The following is a 22,346-nucleotide window of genomic DNA, read 5'->3' on the forward strand; positions in this document are numbered from 1 at the left end:
TTAAAAAAGAAAAGTCAAAAAATCTAAGATTGCAAGATTTAAGGCGTAATATTTCGAGAATAAAGTTGAAATACTATGAGAATAAAGTCGAAATATTTTGAGAATAAAGTTGAAATATTACGAGAATAAAGTCAAAATACTATGAGAATAAAGTCGTAATAGTCGTAATAGTCGAAATTGCGAGAATAAAGATGTATTATTTCGAGAATAAAGTCTAAATATTTTGAGAGTAATGCCGAAACACCATGAAAATAAAGTTGAACTATTTCGAGAATTAAGTAGAAATTACGAGAATGAAGTTAAAATTACGAGAGTAAAGTCAAAAATACTAGCCTGGCTAACGCCAGACCACGTTATGACTTCGTCATGATTCGTGGTCTGGGAACCACATGTTCATTTTCTCGTATTTGAGGCGTGGTTTACGAATGCCCAGAGCCGTTTATTGGGCGCTACGAATGTCTATCAAATGCGCCTGTACGTAGCTCATAGCCAATCGTTTCAATCATACCGGATGACGTATACAGAGCGAAGGTTTAACGCCAAAAGTTGCTCTTTTTTCAAAATAAACTTGCGTTCTAAACTACTTGGAACACTATCTAAGGGGCCGTTCACATGTCGCGTCTTTTGCGCGCTAAAGTTCGTTATTTCACATGTAGACGCGCGGTATGCGCGCGCATAATGGAAGCGGCGCGGTTGCGACGCGCTCACGTTTTCCATGCGCAAGCTACAGAGCGGTTTGGAAAGGAGAAAGCGACGCGCCTAGCGTTTTCCGCGCGTTTTTAGGCGCGACATGTGAACGGCTGCATCGAATGATAACTTGCTGCCATGCTGGATCCATAGTTATAAACAAACTGCTTCGGTGAGTCGCGACGCATAGAAGGCGTCATCGTCTTGCTGCTCCCTCCCCGTTCTGTGATTGGTTCCCTATCTGAGGTGAAAATTTGGTCCATGGTTTCCATGCTACCTTCCAGCGTGAATAAAATCGCGCTGCGCGGAAGGCAGCATGGGGACACCCAGGCTACAAAATTACGAGAAGTCTAAATATTTCAAGAATAAAGTCGAAATTACGAGAATATATTACTCGTAATATTTTGACTTTATTCTTGTAGTATTTTTAATTTATTCTCGTAGCATTTTGACTTTATTCTCATGATATTTCGACTTTATTCTCATGATATTTCGACTTTAATCTCATGATATTTCGACTTTATTCTCGTGATATTTCGACTTTATTCTCGTGATATTTCGACTTTATTCTCGTGATATTTCGACTTTATTCTCGTGATATTTCGACTTTATTCTCGTGATATTTCGACTTTATTCTCGTGATATTTCGACTTTATTCTCGTGATATTTCGACTTTATTCTCGTGATATTTCGACTTTATTCTCGTGATATTTCGACTTTATTCTCGTGATATTTCGACTTTATTCTCGTGATATTTCGACTTTATTCTCGTGATATTTCGACTTTATTCTCGTGATATTTCGACTTTATTCTCGTGATATTTCGACTTTATTCTCGTGATATTTCGACTTTATTCTCGTGATATTTCGACTTTATTCTCATGATATTTCGACTTTATTCTCATGATATTTCGACTTTATTCTCGTGATATTTCGACTTTATTCTCATGATATTTCGACTTTATTCTCATGATATTTCGACTTTATTCTCATAATATTTCGACTTTATTCTCGTGATATTTCGACTTTATTCTCATGATATTTCGACTTTATTCTCATAGTATTTCGACTTTATTCTCATGATATTTCGACTTTATTCTCATGATATTTCGACTTTATTCTCGTGATATTTCGACTTTATTCTCATGATATTTCGACTTATTCTCATAATATTTCGACTTTATTCTCATGATATTTCGACTTTATTCTCATGATATTTCGACTTTATTCTCATGATATTTCGACTTTATTCTCATTGTATTTCGACTTTATTCTCGTGATATTTTGACTTTATTCTTGTAGTATTTTGACTTTATTCTCATAATATTTTGACTTTATGCCTGTAGTATTTCGACTTTATTCTCGTAGTATTTTGACTTTATTCTCGTAATATTTTGACTTTACTGACTTCAAAATACTATGAGAATAAATTCATAATACTACGAGAATAAATGAGAATAAATTTGACTTTATTCTCGTAGTATTTTGACTTTATTCTTGTATTATTTTGACTTCATTCTTGTAGTATTTAGAATTTATTCTCGTAGTATTTTTACTTTATTCTCGTAATATTTTGACTTCATTCTTGTAGTATTTAGAATTTATTCTCATAATATTTCGACTTTAATCTAGCAATCTTCGATTTTTTGAATTTTTTAACGTGGCACTAAAACACTGTCATACAAACCTGTATGAGTTTCAAAAGAAGAATGTCAGCAACCAAACATTTAACGGTAGTCACTGACTTCCACAGTATGGAAAAAAACTATACTATGGAAGTCAATGGCTGCCGGCAACATTTTTCCAAATATCTTCTTTTGTGTTCAACATACAGGTTTAAAACAACTTGACAAAAGGTAAACCATCCTTAAAGATTCAGAATTTGTGCTCTTCTTTGGTCCAAAATGGTCCCGGATGACATTAAACAAGCTTCATCGTGCAGAACATGAACGTAGTGTATACAAACCACATCGTGATGGACTGAAACTCAATAAATATACCACATTACACAATCCGGCCACAGCCGGGAGGTCTCAGCGTTGGGTTTTGCGACGGTGTGAATAAGTAAACGTGTTGTCAACGGACGATGCTGCAACGACTTATTTCAAAGAACGATGAGACCACACATTCCTCCGAGCCTCGCTCCCCCTGGAAAAACTCCACCAAGGCCATTTATTTAAACAAAACACTTTGCCAATTTGTCCTCCCGGCTCGACACGAGAGAGGCTAATTGATTCGGGCACCAGAACGCTTCTGACATATGTCAGCGTGAGCACCTGGACTGGAGATGGCAGCCGTACTTCCACATCCCAACCCATTTCAACCCCAAACATCCGGCCGGCGCTCCCTCGTCCGAGCTGCAGGCGTCTGGGCTTCGGGACGGGGTCGAGTCTGGCTCTGGCAGACGTTTTCTAACCAGACCGTGCGCGGATGAATGGACGTCTCTTACATTAAAACCAGCCGATCGCTGAATGGCGAGCGGTTAAATATATCCGACTCTTTATTAACACAGACCACCTATCATGGAGGCAGACGGCAGAGTCCGCAAAGCAAACAGTGTCAACAAAATGCAATAAAAATGGTAACTAGGCAAACAGAAGTAGGAAAACAAAAACAGGTCTGGGTAGTTTAGCTGCTGAGGGATTTCTGGCAGAACACACTGATCTAGTAAGACCAGATTCTGGAGCTCTCATGACCGCTTTTTACCTAAAAACAAACTAGGTTTCGCTAAAGTGGATGGTGATGCGCTGTAGACAGCAATGACAATTAATAAAAAAAAAATGTATTTTACTTTTAAGAGAACAAAACTGACTGGTTGACTGTTACCATTATCTCATTAACATCTGAATACAATTAATATAAAAAAGTGAGTGAGTTTTATTTATTTTTATTTTCTTAAAAAAAAAAAAACTTTTTTTTTATAGTAAACATAAATCCAGTGGGAATCAGCCTCTTGCAGAAATCAGAAAAGTAAAAAAAAAAGAAGTCATATCTTAACACAATTAATATAACAGATAATAATAATAATAATAATAATAATAATAATAATAATAATTATTATTATTATTATTATTATTATTATTATTATTATTATTATTACTTAATATTATTTAAAATATAAATTATATTATTTAAAATATTAAATTATATTTTTAAATATTTTTTTCTTTTTTCTTTTACAATTATTATTTATTTATAATTAACTTTTTAAAACATTTTAAAAAGTTGTATTGCAATAATAAAAACTCTAAAAAATAAAAATAAAAAACAGAGAAAAATATTTATGCTGATTTCAAAGAAATCAATAAAAACAATATATTATATTATATTATATTATATTATATTATATTATATTATATTATATTATATTATATTATATTATATTATATTATATTATACCAGTAAACAGAAATGTTTGTAATTTATAAATTATGTCATTTTTATATTTTACTTTTAATTTAAGTTTTGGTAATTTAGATTTTTTATGCTATTGTTGATATTGAATTTTTTTTTTTTTCAATTATGCAATGATTTCTCCCGAAATTCTGAATATTGCAACGTTTTTGATACTTTACTTTTCCGATTTCTGAATAATTAATAGTCTATTTTAATTATTTGGCTAAAATTCACAAATTGTTTTTATGGTAATTAATTAAATAATTAATTAATTTAAATATTTTTTTATAATATTCAATAATATTATTCAAAAACATTAATCTAGGATATTGTACTAAGATAATACATATATTAAATAGTATATTTATTGTATATTTAAATACAAAAATGTGAATTTAATTTAATTAATTAAAAACAATTAATTCAGCTAATTAATTAACCAGAAATTAATCAGAAATCTGAAGTAAAACATACTGATAATTAATTAAAAATAATTAATTCACTTTATAAAATATTTTTTTAAATCTTGAAAGTAATCAGAAATGACTTTTTTACAAGTAAACCATATTATAATTGACAAAGAAGTAATACATATATAGCACATGCATAAAACTTCAATTTCTCCTTATAAATGAATACATTTTTGGGGTGAAATATAAGCTGGACGTGGAGTCGCACAGATATGTTGAAAAGGTACGAAATGAGGTGTTACCCACATGAACGTCAAAACGTCACTGAAGTACCTACAGGGACATCAGGAGAATAATATTTCCCTCGTCTGAGAGCCCAGAATAAATCTCTGAACTTGACTTCACCAGCTGGCTACTGCTCATTAAACTGATTTGTACACCGGACTCATAAATACACTCATTAGGAGCACAGACCTGGGCAATTTTCACATGCACTAATCAAATTTACAACGGTGGTCCGTACTGAAAGGGTCGTAGAGCGAAATTGCTGTCGTTGCAAAAGACAAGACCCAGGAGACTGATAGAAAGACTGGAATCAGAGAAACTCCTGGGGAATAAAGGCCTGCCAACATCTGCACCTGGTGCAACAGGAAAACGCCGAGTGAACTCTGTTTCACATGTCAGGAGAAACGTCAAGGCTTTTCACAGGCATGCTCGCTTATTCTGCAACTAGTCATTCCAGTTGGAGGAAGCTGATGCTGGGTTAACAATTTCCCACGAAGATTACAACACCTAAACTAATAAAACTACATCATCTGTCTTTAAGAAAAGAGCCTTTAGCTGGAAATCCAATTGAAGTAAACATGATAAGTTTAATTCAGAATTTTAAAGCACCATCAACTTCTTGTCACTTTAAATAGTATAAATGGAGCATTCTACAGAATTGGTGCAAAATGTTGTCCCACAACTAAAAACACTTTTAAAAAGAAGTATTCAAATCTTAGGTGGACGTTTAATAAGATCTTTTACTATATATATATAAAATCATCTTTTATTGGGCACTTTCAATTGGGAGGTGGTCGTCCCAAACTCTTACCCCCTTAAATTTCAATTTAAAATTATGTAATTACAAGAAGTAAAAAAAAAAAAAAAGTTTTTCATGTCACTACCAAAACAGTGTGTGCTTTAGTCCATTGGCTGAGATTCTTAATACTGTGTTGTTACCTGAATGATCCACAGCATTTTTTTATATTTTTAAGTAATTTTAATGAGTTACTTGTCCTGAACAGTTAAAGTCCAGTTTTCCAGCATTTCTGTGTATTTGAACCGTTTCCAGCAATGACTGTATGATTTGAGTTTCATCTTTTCACACTGAGGACAACTGAGGGACTCACATGCAGAAGGTTCAAACACACACTGATGCTCCAGAAGGAAACATTAAGAGGCCAATTCAAATTCAAAACATTTTGAATTTGAAGATTAGGCTAAATGTAATTTATTTTGTCTTCTAGGAAACATACGTAAGTAAGTATCTTCTGTAGCCTCTAAAGGCCAGTACTACATAAAAAAATATGATATTTAGGCAAAATAATAAAAATGTACACATCTCCATTCTGTTCAAAAGTTTTCACCCCCAGCTCTTAATGCATCATGTTTCCATCTGGAGCATCAGTGAGCGTTTAAACCTTCTGTAATAGCTGCATATGAGTCCCAGTGTGAAAAGATGGATCTCAAAATCATACATTCATTGTTGGAAAGGGTTCAAATACACAAAAAATGGTGGAAAATCAAAGATTTTGTGGGACCTGAAGGATTTTTCTGAAGAACGGCAGGCAGTTCAGGACAAACTGTTCAGGACAAACAGGGACTCATGAACAACTATCACTAAACAAAAAAACACCATTCAACATTCAGGTAATAACACAGTATTAAGATGATAATTTTGCAGATTCAGAAAAAGAAGTTTTGCTTTTTTTTTTTTTTTTTTTTTAGTTTTTTAAATTATTTCAATTCATTTTTTTTATTTTTGAATTTTTTTTAAATAATTTTTTCAATTTAAATATAATTAACCATCTGGTGTTGTTTGGTCATTTTTGACCGAAAAATGTTTGTTTGTTTGTTTGTTTATTTATTTATTTTATTTTTTATTTTCTTACATCAGAATGGTACAAAACTTGATTAAGATTTTCACACTTGCTTTGTGAACACAAAAAAAGCATGGACATGATTCAAAAAAGTCACACTTGAATGGTTTGCGGTAAAAAATGATGATGCATTGGAAATAAATAGGAAACTAATTGCAACAACTGGAAAGGCTTGGTACTGCGCCCAAATTTATGGACTTATGGGTTTAATTTTCTTGGAGTTTAAGAGTTTAGCAAAATATATATCATATACAATTATAAAACAGTACAGAATAATTTCACTTTAGCAATAATCAGTGCCAAAATTAAGTCATTCAGGTTCTGCATTTGTTTTTAAAATATAACTGTTGAAAATTTGGAGTATAGCTTTTTGGACTTTTTTATAGGAACAAAAAAAAAAAAAAAAAATTCTTTTATGTTTAAAAGAGAAAAGAAAGTCACATGTTTGATTAGTATTTTCTCTTCCTTTTTAAAATCAGATAATATTTATACATGATTATGTTGTTAGTTGGATTTATTTTAATTTAGCATTTTATACTACCAGGACAAACCTACAGCACACCGGTTGATTTAGAAACAAATATCTCTTTCATACTAAAATGCATTGCGCAGATGATGATGATCTGTGGATTATTTCATGCAAAATTATTGTACTCGACTCTTTCTTCTGCCGAACAAAAGAGAAGAAATTTGGAAGAACGTTGGGTTCCCAAACAACATCGGATCCCTTTGAATTTCATTATGCACACAAAAAACAAAGGCATTTTTCAAAAGATTTTTTTTTTTGATTCACAGAAGAAAGAAAGTCTTACAGGTTTGGAAGCAAATGAGGGTGAGTAAATGACGGCTGAATTTTCATTTTCGGAGTTCTTGTCAACCAATAATTCATTGCAAAAATCACTTTAGCAGGGACTTAAGTCCAAACTTAAATCTTAAAGCTCCAACGCATTCGACATTTACGATAGTTTAAGCTAGGAATTTATTTTCAGGTCTAAACTGCAAAAAGCTACACTCCAAACTTACAGTACAACACAGTCAGATTTTAAAGACAAATGCAGAAGCTGAATGGCGCAGCTGTTTTAGAGGTAAAACAACAGTATGATGACTTACAGTATGATGGTGAGCACTAGAGGTCACTGTAAGGATCCTATAAACATCTACTTGAATGGCACACAACGGAGAGATGCTACATTAAACACTGAAACCTGAGCGTCTGTCACTGTATAATCACTCAAGGTGTTTTAGAGAAGCCCTGAGCGATCTGCTTTCACTTAATGACTGGGATCTCAGTCGCCGTCATCTCTGTTCACAAAAACCATCACACACGCGTGAGACTGTGACTCAACAACAACCCAATGGATTCTGCTGAGTCACCGACACTAAGTCCACGTTCTGCTCCAACACAAGCTGCTACAGATGATGATTTTGGTTTAGTCAGCATCTGGTTTTGCTTCAAGACACGGGTTTCAGATTAGACCAAAATTGTGAAGAAGCACCTAAACTGTTTTTATACAAAACTGCATTTTGATGGTTTTAAGTTCTCACCAGCCCATATGGATTGGAAAAAGCAAACTTTGTTTGAGAGTTTGATCATACGGCCTTGACAAAATTAAAAGATACGAGATGAGTTTGCTCTTTGCTTATAAACGTAGATTATATTTATACATGATTACATGCTGAGTTGCATTTGATTATTTTCATTTAACATTGCCTTTTCATAGTACAAGGACCTTCTGCAAAACACAAAAGAAGACATTTTAAAGAACATTGGGTTCCCAAACAACTTTGGACCCCATTGACTTTGATTGTAAAATGTTCAACAGAGAAAAGAAAGTCAATAAGGTTTGAAATGAGAGTTTTCTCTTCTTCCCTAAAAGCAGATAATATTTATACATGATTATGTTGTTAGTTGCATTTAATTGTTTTCATTTAGCATTGTTTTTTCATACTACCAGGACAAACCTATTACAAACCAGGGAAGAATTGCTGCTTTAGAAGAAAAACGTCTCATTCTTACCGGAGTAAAATATACAGATGATGATTTCTGTGTGATTTCATGTTTAAATACTTTGGTGCTACATATTTTTTACTTAAAGAGATAAAATTGTCATCATTTACTCTCCTTCATGTCGTTACAAACCTATACGCCTTTCTAGCTTCTTCAAGACACAAAAGAACATATTTTAAAGTACACTGGGTTCTCAAACAACTTTGGACCCCATTGACTTTGATTGTAAAAACAGCATGTTTTCTTTTATGTTCAACAGAGAAAAGAAAGTCATTAAGGTTGGAAATGAGAGTTTTCTCCTCTTCTCTAAAAGCAGATAATATTTATACATTATTATGTTGCTAGTTGCATTTGATTGTTTTAATTTAGCATTGCTTTTTCATATGACCAGGACAAACCTATAACAAACCAGGTGAGAACCACAGAATTAGAAGACAAACATCTCTTTCTTACTAGAATAAAATGCAGAGACGATGATTTCTGTGCGATTTCATGCTTAAATACTTCGGTGCAACATTTTTTTACTTAAAGAGACAGTTCACCAAAACATTTTGGTCATAAAATTGTCATCATTTACTCTTCTTCATGTTGTTACAAACCTATACGCCATTTCTAGTTCCTTCAAGACACAAAAAAACATCTTTTAAAGAACACTGGGTTCCCAAACAACTTTGGACCCCATTGACTTTGATTGTAAAAGCATATAATATTTATACATGATTATGCTGTTAGCTGCATTTGATTGTTTTCATTTAGCATTGCTTTTTCATACTACCAGGACAAACCTATAACAAACCAGGGAAGAAATACTGGTTTAGAAAAAAAACGTCTCTTTTTTTTTTTACTAGAATAAAATGCACCGATGATGATTTCTGTGTGATTTCATGCTTAAATACTTTGGTGCAACATTTTTTTTACTTAAAGAGACAGTTCACCAAAACATTTTGATCATAAAATTGTCATCATTTACTCTCCTTCATGTCGTTACAAACCTATACGCCTTTCTAGTTTCAAGACACAAAAAAACATATTTTAAAAAACACTGGGTTCCCGAACAATTTTGGACCCCATTGACTTTGATTGTAAAAACAGCATGTTTTATTTTTTGTTTAACAGAGAAAAGAAATTTATTAAAGCTTGAAATGACAGTTTTTTTTCCTCTTCTCTAAAAGCAGATAATATTTATACATTATTATATTGTTAGTTGCATTTGATTGTTTTCATTTAAGATTGCTTTTTCATACAGTACTACCAGGACAAAACAAACCAGGTAAGAATTACTGGTTTAGAAGAAAAACGTCTCATTCGAACCGGAGTAAAATATACAGATGATGATTTCTGTGTGATTTCATGCTTAAATACTTTGGTGCTAAATTTTTTTTACTTAAAGAGACAGTTCACCAAAACATTTTGGTCATCGAATTGACATTTAGTCTGTTTCATGTGGTTCCAAACCTGTACGTCTTTCTAGTTTTTACAAGACACAAAAAAATATATTTTGAAGAACACTGGGTTCCCAAATAACTTTGGACCCAATTGATTTTAATTGTAGGAACAAAAAACACTATATTTTCTTATGTAATTTATATGTAATTTCTTGCTTAAATAATTTGGTGCAACATTTTTTGACCTAAAGAGAAAGTGCACCAACACATTTCTGTTGAATCATTTATTTCCTTTCATGTCGTTCCAAACCTGTATGTCTTTCTAGTTTCTGCAAGAGACAAAAGAAGATATTTTGAAGAACACTGGGTTCCCAAATAACTTTGGACCCCATTGGCTTTGATTGTAGGGATAAAAACCACAATTTTCTTTTATGTTCAACAGAGAAAAGAAAGTCATACAGGCTTAAAGTGAGAGTTTTCCTCTCCTTTCTAAAAGCAGATAACATGACTATATTGTAAGTTGCATTTGATTTGTTTTCATTTAGCATTGCTTTTTCATACTACTAGGTCAAACCTACAACAAACCAAGTATAATATAATAAAAAGCACAGATGATGAATTTTGTGATTTCAAGCCTAACAACTTGGTGCAACATTTTTTGACTCGAGAGACAGTTCAGCAAAACATTTTTGTCATCAAATTGTCATCAATCTTCATGTTGTTCCAAACTTGTATGTCTATTTTCTCCACAAAGATATTTTGAAGAACACTGGGTTCCCAAACAATACTGGACCCTATCGACTTCAATTAAATGGACAAAAAAACAGAACAGAAAAAAGAAAGTTACACACATTTGAAATGAGTTTTCCTCTCCTTTCTAAAAGCAGATAATATTTAGAAATTATTAAATTGTAAAATGCATTGCAGAAGATGATAATATATGCATGATTTCATTAAAAAATTACTGTACTTGAAGGGAGAGTTCACCAAAAATGTATGGCATACTTTCTTCTGCAGAACACAACAGAAGAAATCTGGAAGAACGTAGGTTCCAAAACAACATTGAATCCCTTTGAATTTCATTATGCACACAAAAAACAAAGACATTTTTTAAAAGACCTTTTCTGTTTCACAGAAGAAAGAAAGTTTTACAGGTTTGGAAGTAAATGAGGATGAGTAAATGGGGTTTGGAGCATTTTTGGGGTTAAACTATCCTTTTAAGTTCTTGTCGGCCAATAATTCATTGCAAAAAATGAGCAACTAATATTTAAACATGACTATATTGTTAGTTGCATTTGACTGTTTTCATTTAGCATTGCTTTTTTATACTACAACAAACCAGTTGAGAACCACAGATTTAGGACAAACATCTCTTTCTTACTAAAATGCATTGCACAGATGATGATTTATCCATGATTTCATGCAAAATTGTTGTACTTAAAGGGAAAGTTCAACAAAAAATTAAAAAAATATTTTTTGTTTTTGGAGTTTTTTTTTTTTTAGACAAATGACCTATGAGATCATCAGTAAAAGATACATGAGTTTATCCTCCTTTCTTAAAGCAGACATTTAGGTATTTACACATGATTACAGTTAATTGCATTTGATTATTTTCAATTTTTATGCTACCAGAAACAACCTAAGATGAACCAGAAAATGAGAAACACAGATTTTAAAGAGAAATAGCCTTTTTCCCGCTAGAATGAAATGCATGGAAGATGATGATTTATGCATGCTGTAATGCATAAATACTTTGGTGCAAATTTACTTTAATTACTCAGTATATTCAAATTATTATGCATTTGGCAGATGCTTTTATCCAAAGCAATCTGCATGCATTCCAAGTGCATGCATACCTATATGTGACCCTGGACCACAAAAGTAGTCTTAAGTCTCTGGGGTATATTTGTAGCAATAGCCAAAAATACATAGTATGGGTCAAAATTATTGATTTTTCTTTTATGACAAAAATCATTAGGAATTAAGTAAAGATCATGTTCCATGAAGATTTTTTGTAAAATTCCTACTGTAAACCTATCCAAATGTAATTTTTGATTAGTAATATGCATTGTTAAGAACTTAATTTGGACAATTTAAAGGTGATTTTCTCAGTATTTTGATTTTTTGCACCCTTAGATTTCAGATTTTCAAATAGATGTATCTCGGCCAAATATTGTCCTATCCTAACAAACCATACATCAATAGAAAGCTTATTTATTGAGCTTTCATATGATGTATATATCACAGTTTTGTAAAATTTAACCTTATGACTGGTTTTGTGGTCCAGGGTCACACATACATATACACACATATATATATATATATATATATATATATATATATACACACACACACACACACACACACACACACTTGGAATGCATGCATATTGCTTATATATACACATTAAATGCATGAAAATCCATGCACATACAGCAATAAATAAATAAATAAATGCATTTTCATGCATTTAATGTATATATAAGCAATATGCATGCATTTAATTATTTATTGCTGTATGTGCATGCATTTTCATGCATTTACTTTATATATAAGCAATATATACATTACATGTATGCACATACAGCAATAAACAACAGAGTTTCTAACTGTTTTCAGACTGCAAACTGACCAGAGACACCATAAATCACAAGGCACTAAGTAACAGACACCAATCATTTTCCCACTAGAATGCAATGCATGGAAGATAATGATTTATGCATACTCTAATGCATAAATACTTTGGTGCAAACTTACTTAAATTACAGGATATACACACACACACACACACACTTGGAATGCATGCATATTTCTTATATATACACAGTAAATGCATGAAAATGCATGCACATACAGCAATAAACAATAGAGTTGCTAACTGTTTTCAGACTGCAAACTGACCAGACACCATAAATCACAAGGCACTAAGTAACAGACACCAGTCTTTTTACCGCTAGAATGCATTGCAATGCATGGAAGATTTATGCATACTCTTATGTACTTGAATTACAGTATATTTAAATTATTCTGCATTTGGCAGATGCTTTTATCCAAAGCAATTTGCATGCATTCCAAGTGCATGCATACCTATATATATAGACACTTGGAATCATTAACCCATACATATAGACACTTGGAATGCATGCTTACATATAAATTAAATGCATGAAAATGCATGCACATACAGTACAGCAATGAACAATAGAGTTTCTAACAGTTTTCAGACTGCAAACTGACCAGAGACACCATAAATCACGAGGCACTAAGTGACAGACACCCGAAAGAGTATGTGAGGTGTAAAAATGTAACTTCATCCATGTCTTCTGTCACACACACCACACACACACTGACAGTGCGGCGTGAAATGTTTTGCAGGCCATCTGGGAAGAATTTATTGTGCAATTTGGTTTATTAGCGCTGTGGTCTTCGGCTAAGTAGCTCGCTCACAATTACAGTCCGAGCGGCGCTACACCTGGCCTCTCCGAACAATAATAAATCCACGAGGGAGGAAACCCGAAATTAATGAAAGGTTATCACCATCATGCCCTGTTTAGTGCTCACTGCTGAGACGAGCGGGTTATTTATAGCCCTGCGAAAACAAACACGAAAATAGTGCCGTAATGCCAAACAGACCGTGTCGTTCTGGGATCGCCAAATGAAGAAAAACACAAGGAGATCGAGGAAATTACAAGGTGCTGAAAGGTGGATACGCATGGAGACGTCCTTCAAAGCTTGACGGCTGGCCATCTGAAACGTCACGCAATACTTTCTTGAGTTCATTACAATGAAAATGTGCTGTAAATTACATGCAATACAATGTATGTTATATATCCACATCAGTTATTTTAGTTTTACATGACAAAAGATAGATTTTATTAACGTGATTTATAATATGCATAGCCTTTTCACAGATCTGTTTAGAAGCATCTGTGTCCATAAATCTGCCTGGAGCCGGTGTCAGAAAATAAAGATATGCTTTGGAAATCAATATTTACCTTCTTTTCAGAAATACTACAGACACCAGTTGAACCTTCAGCCATTATGACAATATTTGGAGTGCAAAAGTGTGATTTGCCAGCCTCATACAGTAGCTATAAACTTACACTAACCTAAAGGAAAGATTGGAATAGAGATCTCATGCATCATCTGACAAGTCAAAGTCATTTTTTAGTAAAAGGTAACAGCCAACATATGTTGATCCCATGTGGGCCCCAAGGTAATCAGGTCTTAATACATTTTATTAAAATGCTGGGTTAAAAAGAACCCAGGTGCTGGGTGAAATATGGACATTGGGTTGTTTTGACCCAACCTTCTGGTAGTTTATTTACTATATTTCTTGCTTAAAATGAATCTAAATAGGTTGGAACTGAACATATTTTCAATAAACAAACAAGTAAGCCAAATGTAGATAATAGACCATTTTGTATTTATTTTTTATATTCATATTGTTTATTATTAATTTAATTTATAATATTTTTCATAGACAGACAGACAGATAGATTTGTTTTTATATTATTATTTATTATTTTATTGTTTATTTACAGACAAATAATAGTAGTATTTTTAATAATAATAATAACTATAATAATAATTATTATTATTATTAATATTATCATCACTTTTTTTATTATTACAAATATTATTTAATTTATATAGTATAATATATAAATAAAAATATTACATAATATATACATACTTAATACAAATAATATATAATATATTTATAAAATATTTATTATTTTATATAAAACATATTTATTTTATATATTTTTATTTTATTATTTTATATATTTTATTTTATTTTATATTTATTTATTTTATAGCTGAATTAAACAAAATAATAATAATAATAATAATAATAATAATTACTACTACTACTACTACTACTATTACTACTATTCTATTGTTTATTTTAGCTTATTTTATTTTTTGTATAAAATATTTTTATTTTATATCAATATATTTACTTAGAAAGACAATAATACTAATACAATAATTACTACTAATATTATTTTTTATTAATTTATTTTATCATATGTACAACATTTTTTTTTTCTATCTATATATTCACTTAGACAAAGACAGATAATAATAATAATAATAATAATAATAATAATTATTATTATTATTAATAATAATATTTATATAGTATAATATATAAATAAAATAATATATAAATAACATAAATAACAATACATAAATACTATATTTATAAAATATTTATGGGTTGGAAATGAACATTTATTAATATTTTCAATAAATGAACAGATAAGTGATTAAATGTAGATAATGGACCCTCTTTTTGTTCATATTTTGTATTATTATTTTGTATTATTTATAATATAATATTTCTAAAATATGTATTAATTCACACCTAGATAGATAAATAATATATAAATAATATTGAAATACTGAAATAACACATATTTATAAAATATTCATTTATTATTGCATGAATAAAATATTTATATCCAATTATTATTCCTACTACTACTATTATTTTATATATGCACATATATATGCAACATTGCATTATATATACACTAGCGTTGTCTATTCTTTTTTTTTTTTTATCATGTGCAGTGGACGCTGTGAGGATGGGATTTATAGGTGTTACAAAATAAGGACGTGCAGATAAATGTATAAAGCAAGATCTTGATCATCCGGTGGTGGGACGTTTCCTCTGAGAGCAGCTGCTTTCTTCCGTGGGCAGAGGAACAGATGAGGGGTGTCAGAACTTTAAACAGACCTCATTGAACTTCACAATACAACGTGGCTCCGCAAACTGCGAGACCCCAAAGCCATGTCAAAGAGAAGCGGCTTGATTTTGACGTCCCGGTAATAACAGGGTCTGAAATCTTTTGTTGCCAAGAGCGAGCCAGCGCTACGCAAATATTTAGTTTGATTCGGCTTGAGTTCGCATGCATATTCTGCTTCTATATGACAGATTCAGCCACCGTGAGGCTTTGGCTCTAAAAGGAGAAACAAAAAAATACCAGACTGAATCTCAGCGTGTAAAATCAACGCAGACCGCCGGCTCGCCTGATTTAAGAGCTCTCCGATCCGACGGGGTAAAGGTTAAAACAATGAATGTTAAGAACTTTTTTTCAGCTAAGGGGTGAAAGGTTAAATCCACCGCAGCGTGTCAAGAGTTTGCTACGTGACCTCTGAGAGATAATTCTCCCAGCGAGTTTCCAAACTGGAGGCGCCCTCTGAGCAAAAGCAATTATATCTGCAGTCAGCCTGCCAGTAAAGCGCAGGCCGCTTCCCGGTGATATTTGCTGGGCTCCGTTCAGGGGAATTCTGCTCCGGTACAGTCAGTGTTTTGCTTGTGGTAACGGCATGACAAGGTGTAAGCCGGGGAGGAACGCTGTTTATCCCTCCAGTGAAAGCAACTGGCGTTTGTGAGCGCAGTTATTTACTTAACTCGGCGCAATTCTCGTATCAAATTGCAGCGGTCGCGCTCAACGCGATCCATTTCAGAAGGCTGGAAAAGCCGAGGAAGCATTTGAAGTAGGTGGTGTTCCCGTTTGGGCCGCCTCTGATCATGCTATTTATACTTAATTACAGATTGCAGTAAAACCCTTTTCCAGATGCAAATGTCTCGAGCTGTACATGTGAACCAGGGTGTGATGTTAGATGCCTGAAAGTCTTATCGGCACACGCTTGACCCCAAATGACCTGCTCTGGGTAACGCTACACAACAATTAAGTGCTTGCTAAATCATTATTATTGGCACTACATGCAGCCATAAACTATTATTCCCAGCTATAACCTTCATCCCACGGTTTCACAGACGAGGCTTAAGCCTAGTTCTAGACTAAAATGTAAGTCTGAGTTGTTTCAACTGAAATAAAATTGCACTGTTTGATCTTAAAATATATCAGTGCCTTTGTTTTGTCTTAAGATGCACATCAGTAATGTATTTTTTTTTTAAGCATGTTTATAAAAATTACTTAATTGTCCTAATTGAACTATGGCCTAATCCTGGTTTAGCCTAAGCCCTGTCTGTGAAACCAGGCCCATATGTATAACTTTAAATAAATTTGTTTTCTTAAAAAAAAAAAAAAAAAAAAAAAAAAACGTCACTTTAATAGTCTTACTGTGCATTTTTGTCTTTAAAAATAACAACTTATACATTAATTTAAAAATTTAAAAATAACATAAAAAAAAAATAAATAAAAAAAATCTTTTTCCATCAGTCAAATGCCAAAACTATGCCTCAGGAAAATAATAATAATAATAATTAGACACTAACATTAAAAATCACTTGCATTGTTTTTTTTATAATTTCATCAAAATAAAAAATAAAACAAAAATAATTAATAATATAATAAAATGTTCTCTGTCTTTAAAACAACATTTTTTGCTAACACAACCAAGGCCATGCAGAAGGGAAAATTAATATCAGAAAGTAATATTCACATTTTCCCTTGGAAATAACACTACATTATTAAAAAAAAAAGTTTTTATTAATTCATCACAACAAAAATTTAATTAAAAAAGAAAGTAAAATAAATCAATAAAAAACATAAACAACAAAATAAAAAATTAAATAAAATAATTTCTTCTGTCTCATCAAATTTTATTTCTGTCTCAATAAATACAAGTAAAACTAAATTTATAAAATAAAATAAAATAATTTTATTTTAGCTTTTTGATGAAATATTATTACAATATTTTTTTTTTACAAATAAAATAAAGAGATGCCTGAAAGTCTTATCGGCACACGCTTGACCCCAAATGACCTGCTCTGGGTAACACTACAGGACAATTAGGTGCTTGCTTAATCATTATTATTGGCACTAACACATGTAGACATAAGCTAACATTCCCATCTATAAACTTCATATGTATAACTCCAAATAAATTCAATTTCTTAAAAAAAGTCACTTTTTATAGTCTTTAAAATAACATAACTTATACATTAATTGAAAATTAAAAAATTTAAAATAAAATAACTACATAAAAAAATGTAATCTCTTAAACAGTCAAAATAAAAAATGAATTAAAAAAGGAAGTCAAATAAATAAATAAAAACATAAATGCAAAACACAACAAAATAAAAAAAATAAAATTTCTTTAAAAAAAGTAACTTTTTTATAGTATTCTGCGTTTTTTTCTTTAAAATAACAATTTATAAATTAATTGAAAATATAAAAATAAAAAATAAAAATAATAAATAATTTTGATGAAATATTATTACAATATTTTTTTTTACAAATAAAACAAAATAAAATAAAATAAAATAAAATAAAACGTTCTCTGTAGGCTTAAAATTAAATAGATTTTCTCTAGGGCTGTCCCCGACTAAGAATTTTCATAGTCGAATCAGAATTTTCGAATCTTTCTATAGTCGACCGATAGTCGAATCATCTAGGCTTATGTGTGTGTGTGAATGGGATAGGAGGGACACGACACTATAGTCAGCAGGAGGGTAAAACAATTTTTATTTTATTTTACACACTGCACACAGCAACAACTTTTAATAAAGCGACCAAAACTGCCTGCCAACTGACAGACAAACTTATTTAGGTTTAAATATAAACACAGAACGCGTCTTTTAGTTCTACGCGAGGCGCACAGCACTGCCTTTTTTGCTAAGCAACGACCAAAACAGCTGTCCTGTCAGTCAAATCAAAGGATTATAGCGTGAACTCTCTAAAATCTAGTTTTTTTGCTGTTAATTAAACTGTCATATTAGCAGAAACCCTAAATAATACAGCTCCTGGTTTCCCACGATAGACACCAAAGGATTCTCCTCCATTTCTTGCAGTCTCCGGACTCAAAAACGACGGTAAACTTTCGAAGACCCGAAAGATTGGACAATGGGAAAGAACGCGAATGACGTTGGGCGTTTTTCCGCTCAGAGTTGATTTTTTTTTTCAACTTCAGGCGCTCAGAGCGCTCCTGCAAAAACGCGAGGCGCCGGGGACGCATTAACAGAGCGCAGAACGCTCACTGCCAACAGAAAACCATTCAAAAGAGGAGCCTCCAATGGCAAAAACGCGTTCGGTGTGATCGCCGCCTAATCCCTGCCGTCCTCATCTCATCATGGATCAGGGCAAGTGAAAATTAAATCTGTCACAGGGGTGGTTGGATTTATTCACAAACACGTTAAAAATATTTATTGAACGCTTCTTTCTTTTCACTTTTGTTTTTACTGCATTATCATAATCTAAGGCTGTATATAACTTAATATATCCGTACAAAATCGAGTAGTTCTGTGTGCAATTAGACATTGAGCACCCCTATATTGCCAAAATGGTGTGATGCTCGTTTCACCCGCGAAGATTCGACTGTGAGATCGGTGGTCGAATCAGGCTCCGCATATCGATGCATCGAATCTTCGACTATTCGGGGACAGCCCTAATTTTCTCTGTGCCCTAAACTAAGGCCATGCAGTAGGGAAAATTAATATTAGTATTTATTAATTATTAATATTATAATTCTTATTGTGTACAGTTTTTTTAAATATCTATTTTCAAAAATTCAATAAAAAATAAATAAAAAATAAATAAATAAAATGTCAAATTAAAATAAATAAATAAATAAATAAAAACTTTCTCCATTCCTTAAACCAAGGCCATACAGCAGGGAAAATTAATATTAGGCATTATAACAAATTAATAAAGCTCCTTAAAATTGTCTTATTGTGCACCATTTTTTTTTAAATAAATGTTTTCATAAATTCAACAAAATTAAATAATATACATTATAAAATAAAAATGAAACAAAATATAGTGGAATAACATGAAAGTAATATTCAAATTAATTAATACATATATACACACACACACACACACACACACCACATTATTCTAAACATTTTTTTTTCCATAAATTTAAAATAAAAATTTTAAATTTAAACAAAAAAAGCAAAAAAAAAAAAAAAAAAAAAAAACTTTCTCCATCTCTTCAACAACTTTTTTGCTGACATTCCCAAATCCATAAAGCATATTAATCAGCAATATTTTTACCTACTCCTCATGAGTCATCCCAAAAATCTCTCTGACATTAGAAGTACAAGAATTTTCTGTGACTTACGAGGTTGATGAGCTGGGTGTGCACTATATCCTCCACCAGGGCGGCGGTCTCGTGCAGCGGTCTGCGAGCATCACCGAGAGCAAACCTACAAGACAAATACAAGCAGTGTGTTTAAGCTCCTGACCGACATCTTTCACAACCGCTCCGCTCATCCCACAACCCTTATTTTAGTTTAGACAAATAATCGAAAATGGATTCTCTGTTAATGCCATCACATTGAGCAAATGTTCATAAAACGGCAATTAACACACAGTCAAGCCCTTGCTTGGCTAATAAAAAGCATCAGCCATTCACAGCAATAGCTGACATTCATTACAGATGGCTGGAGTATCCAATGCGAGAGCTATTTACAAAATCTGAAGGCCTTTATTCACAGTTTTTCCCACACTGCAGCTGCCAAAGCTTCCCACATCGCAGCGCGCTTAATATCGACACAGCGGTTTCATCCAATAGTAGCGCAAACCACCGGACGGCCACAGAATCTCGCCTTTAAAACAGGAGAAGATGGGAACTTCCACGAGGAGCTCAACACTTTCGACGGAAGAGGCTTCATCGACCGGCAAATCTGGCTACAAACTGCATTTCACAAAGAACCATGACAAATGATTTACACTTATTTCATTAGAGGGAAAAAAACAAGCCATTTTCTTCAGGAAGTGACATAATTCTGGTGAAAAACCACACAAGTTATGTCTAACAGAGTTTTTGGGAAGAGGCTTTTATATATATGGCTTGCTGATTCCACCTCTTCAAACTACACTGAGTTCAATTATACTTACTATCCATTAAGTATGAGTATTTTTAAACTTTGGCAAAAAAGCAAAGAAAATACTCAAACTGGTGCTTAATTGCATTTTTATTTACTTCATATGGTTCAAAGACACTTATGGAATCACCTAGTGCTCAAACTCTGGCTCCGTGCGTCTGGCTATTGGAGATCTCAACCGTAACCGTCTTCAATTAACTTTTATTGCACTCCTGCTTTTTTTCTATTTCTTTCACCTAAATGCATTTTAATCCAAACGCCTCCCAGAGGAAAAAACATAATTTACTCCAGTGTTGTAATTCATTCCACTCGTTTAGTTAGAAAGGATTTTAACTCAGCTAAAAATTTAAATAAAGTAAAATAAAATAAAAATAATAGTGCATGCTATATTATTGAAAATTGACACACAAAAAGTTTTAATTCATCAAAAAAAAAAAATGAAATAAAAAATGAAATAATAATAATAATAATAAATAAATAATATACAAATTAATATTAGAAAGTAATATTAAAGTTCACTTGTAACTGTCTTATTGTGCACATTTTTTCTCTTTAAAATAAACCCTACATTATTCAAAAAAAAGTTTTCATAAATTTATCAAAATAAAAATGTAATAAATTAAATACAAAAAAAACAACAACAAAATAAAATAAAATAATCTAAACTACAATAAAAAATAATAATAATTTCTTCTGTCTCATAATTTTTTTGGCTGAAATAACCAAGGCCATGCAGGGAAAAATAATATCAGAAATTAAAATAAAATAAAATAAAATAAAATTCCACTTGTTTAGCATTTTAGCTCAGACCAGGACACAAGTGTGGCAACACAGAGCCAAAAATAAATAAACAAACAAAAATGAAATGAAATAATAAAATAGAAATTTAAACATAGAATTAAATTAAATAGAATTAAAAATTACATGAAGTCAAATAAAATAAAAATAATAAAATAGTGTAATTTATTCCACTTTTTTAGCATTTTAACTCAGACCAAGACAATTGTGAGACAACGCAAAGCAAAATAAATAAATTAATAAATTAATAAAAATATAAAACAAAAAATTAAGTTAAATTAAATTAAATTGGAAATAGAATAAAATAATATAATTAAAATAAAATTTAAATGAAGTCAAATAAAACAAAAATAATAAAATAGTGGAATTTATTCCACTTTTTTAGCATTTCAGTTCAGACCAGGTAAATAGTGAGACAGCACAGAGCCAAAAAAATAAAAAATAAATAAATAAAATGTAATTTAAAAAATATATATATTAAATTAAATGTAAATTAATTTAAAATAAAATTAAATAAAAGTGTAATTTATTAAACTTTTTTAGCACTTCAGCTCAGACCAGGTAAATAGTGAGATAATACAGAGCCAAAATAAAATAAAAAATGTTTTTATTAAATTAAATGCAATTAAATGTTAAAATAAAATTAAATAAAAGTGTAATTTATTCAACTTTTTTAGCACTTCAGCTCAGGCAGGGACACTAATCA

The 22,346-nt window shown here is 31.6% G+C and overlaps 1 protein-coding gene across 2 annotated transcripts in view; it reads right to left on the minus strand.

The window, feature by feature from the left end:
* supt3h (SPT3 homolog, SAGA and STAGA complex component) overlaps positions 1–22,346 on the minus strand; it is a 157,380-nt gene that overhangs the window by 47,019 nt on the left and 88,015 nt on the right. For both annotated transcript variants that reach the window (XM_073826480.1, XM_073826481.1), the window contains exon 3: positions 20,077–20,161. In XM_073826480.1, the coding sequence (XP_073682581.1) occupies positions 20,077–20,161 (85 nt within the window). The remainder of the gene's footprint in view (positions 1–20,076; positions 20,162–22,346) is intronic.

The sequence above is a fragment of the Garra rufa genome, chromosome 21 (genome assembly GCF_049309525.1).
Source record: "Garra rufa chromosome 21, GarRuf1.0, whole genome shotgun sequence".
Lineage (NCBI taxonomy): Eukaryota > Metazoa > Chordata > Actinopteri > Cypriniformes > Cyprinidae > Garra > Garra rufa.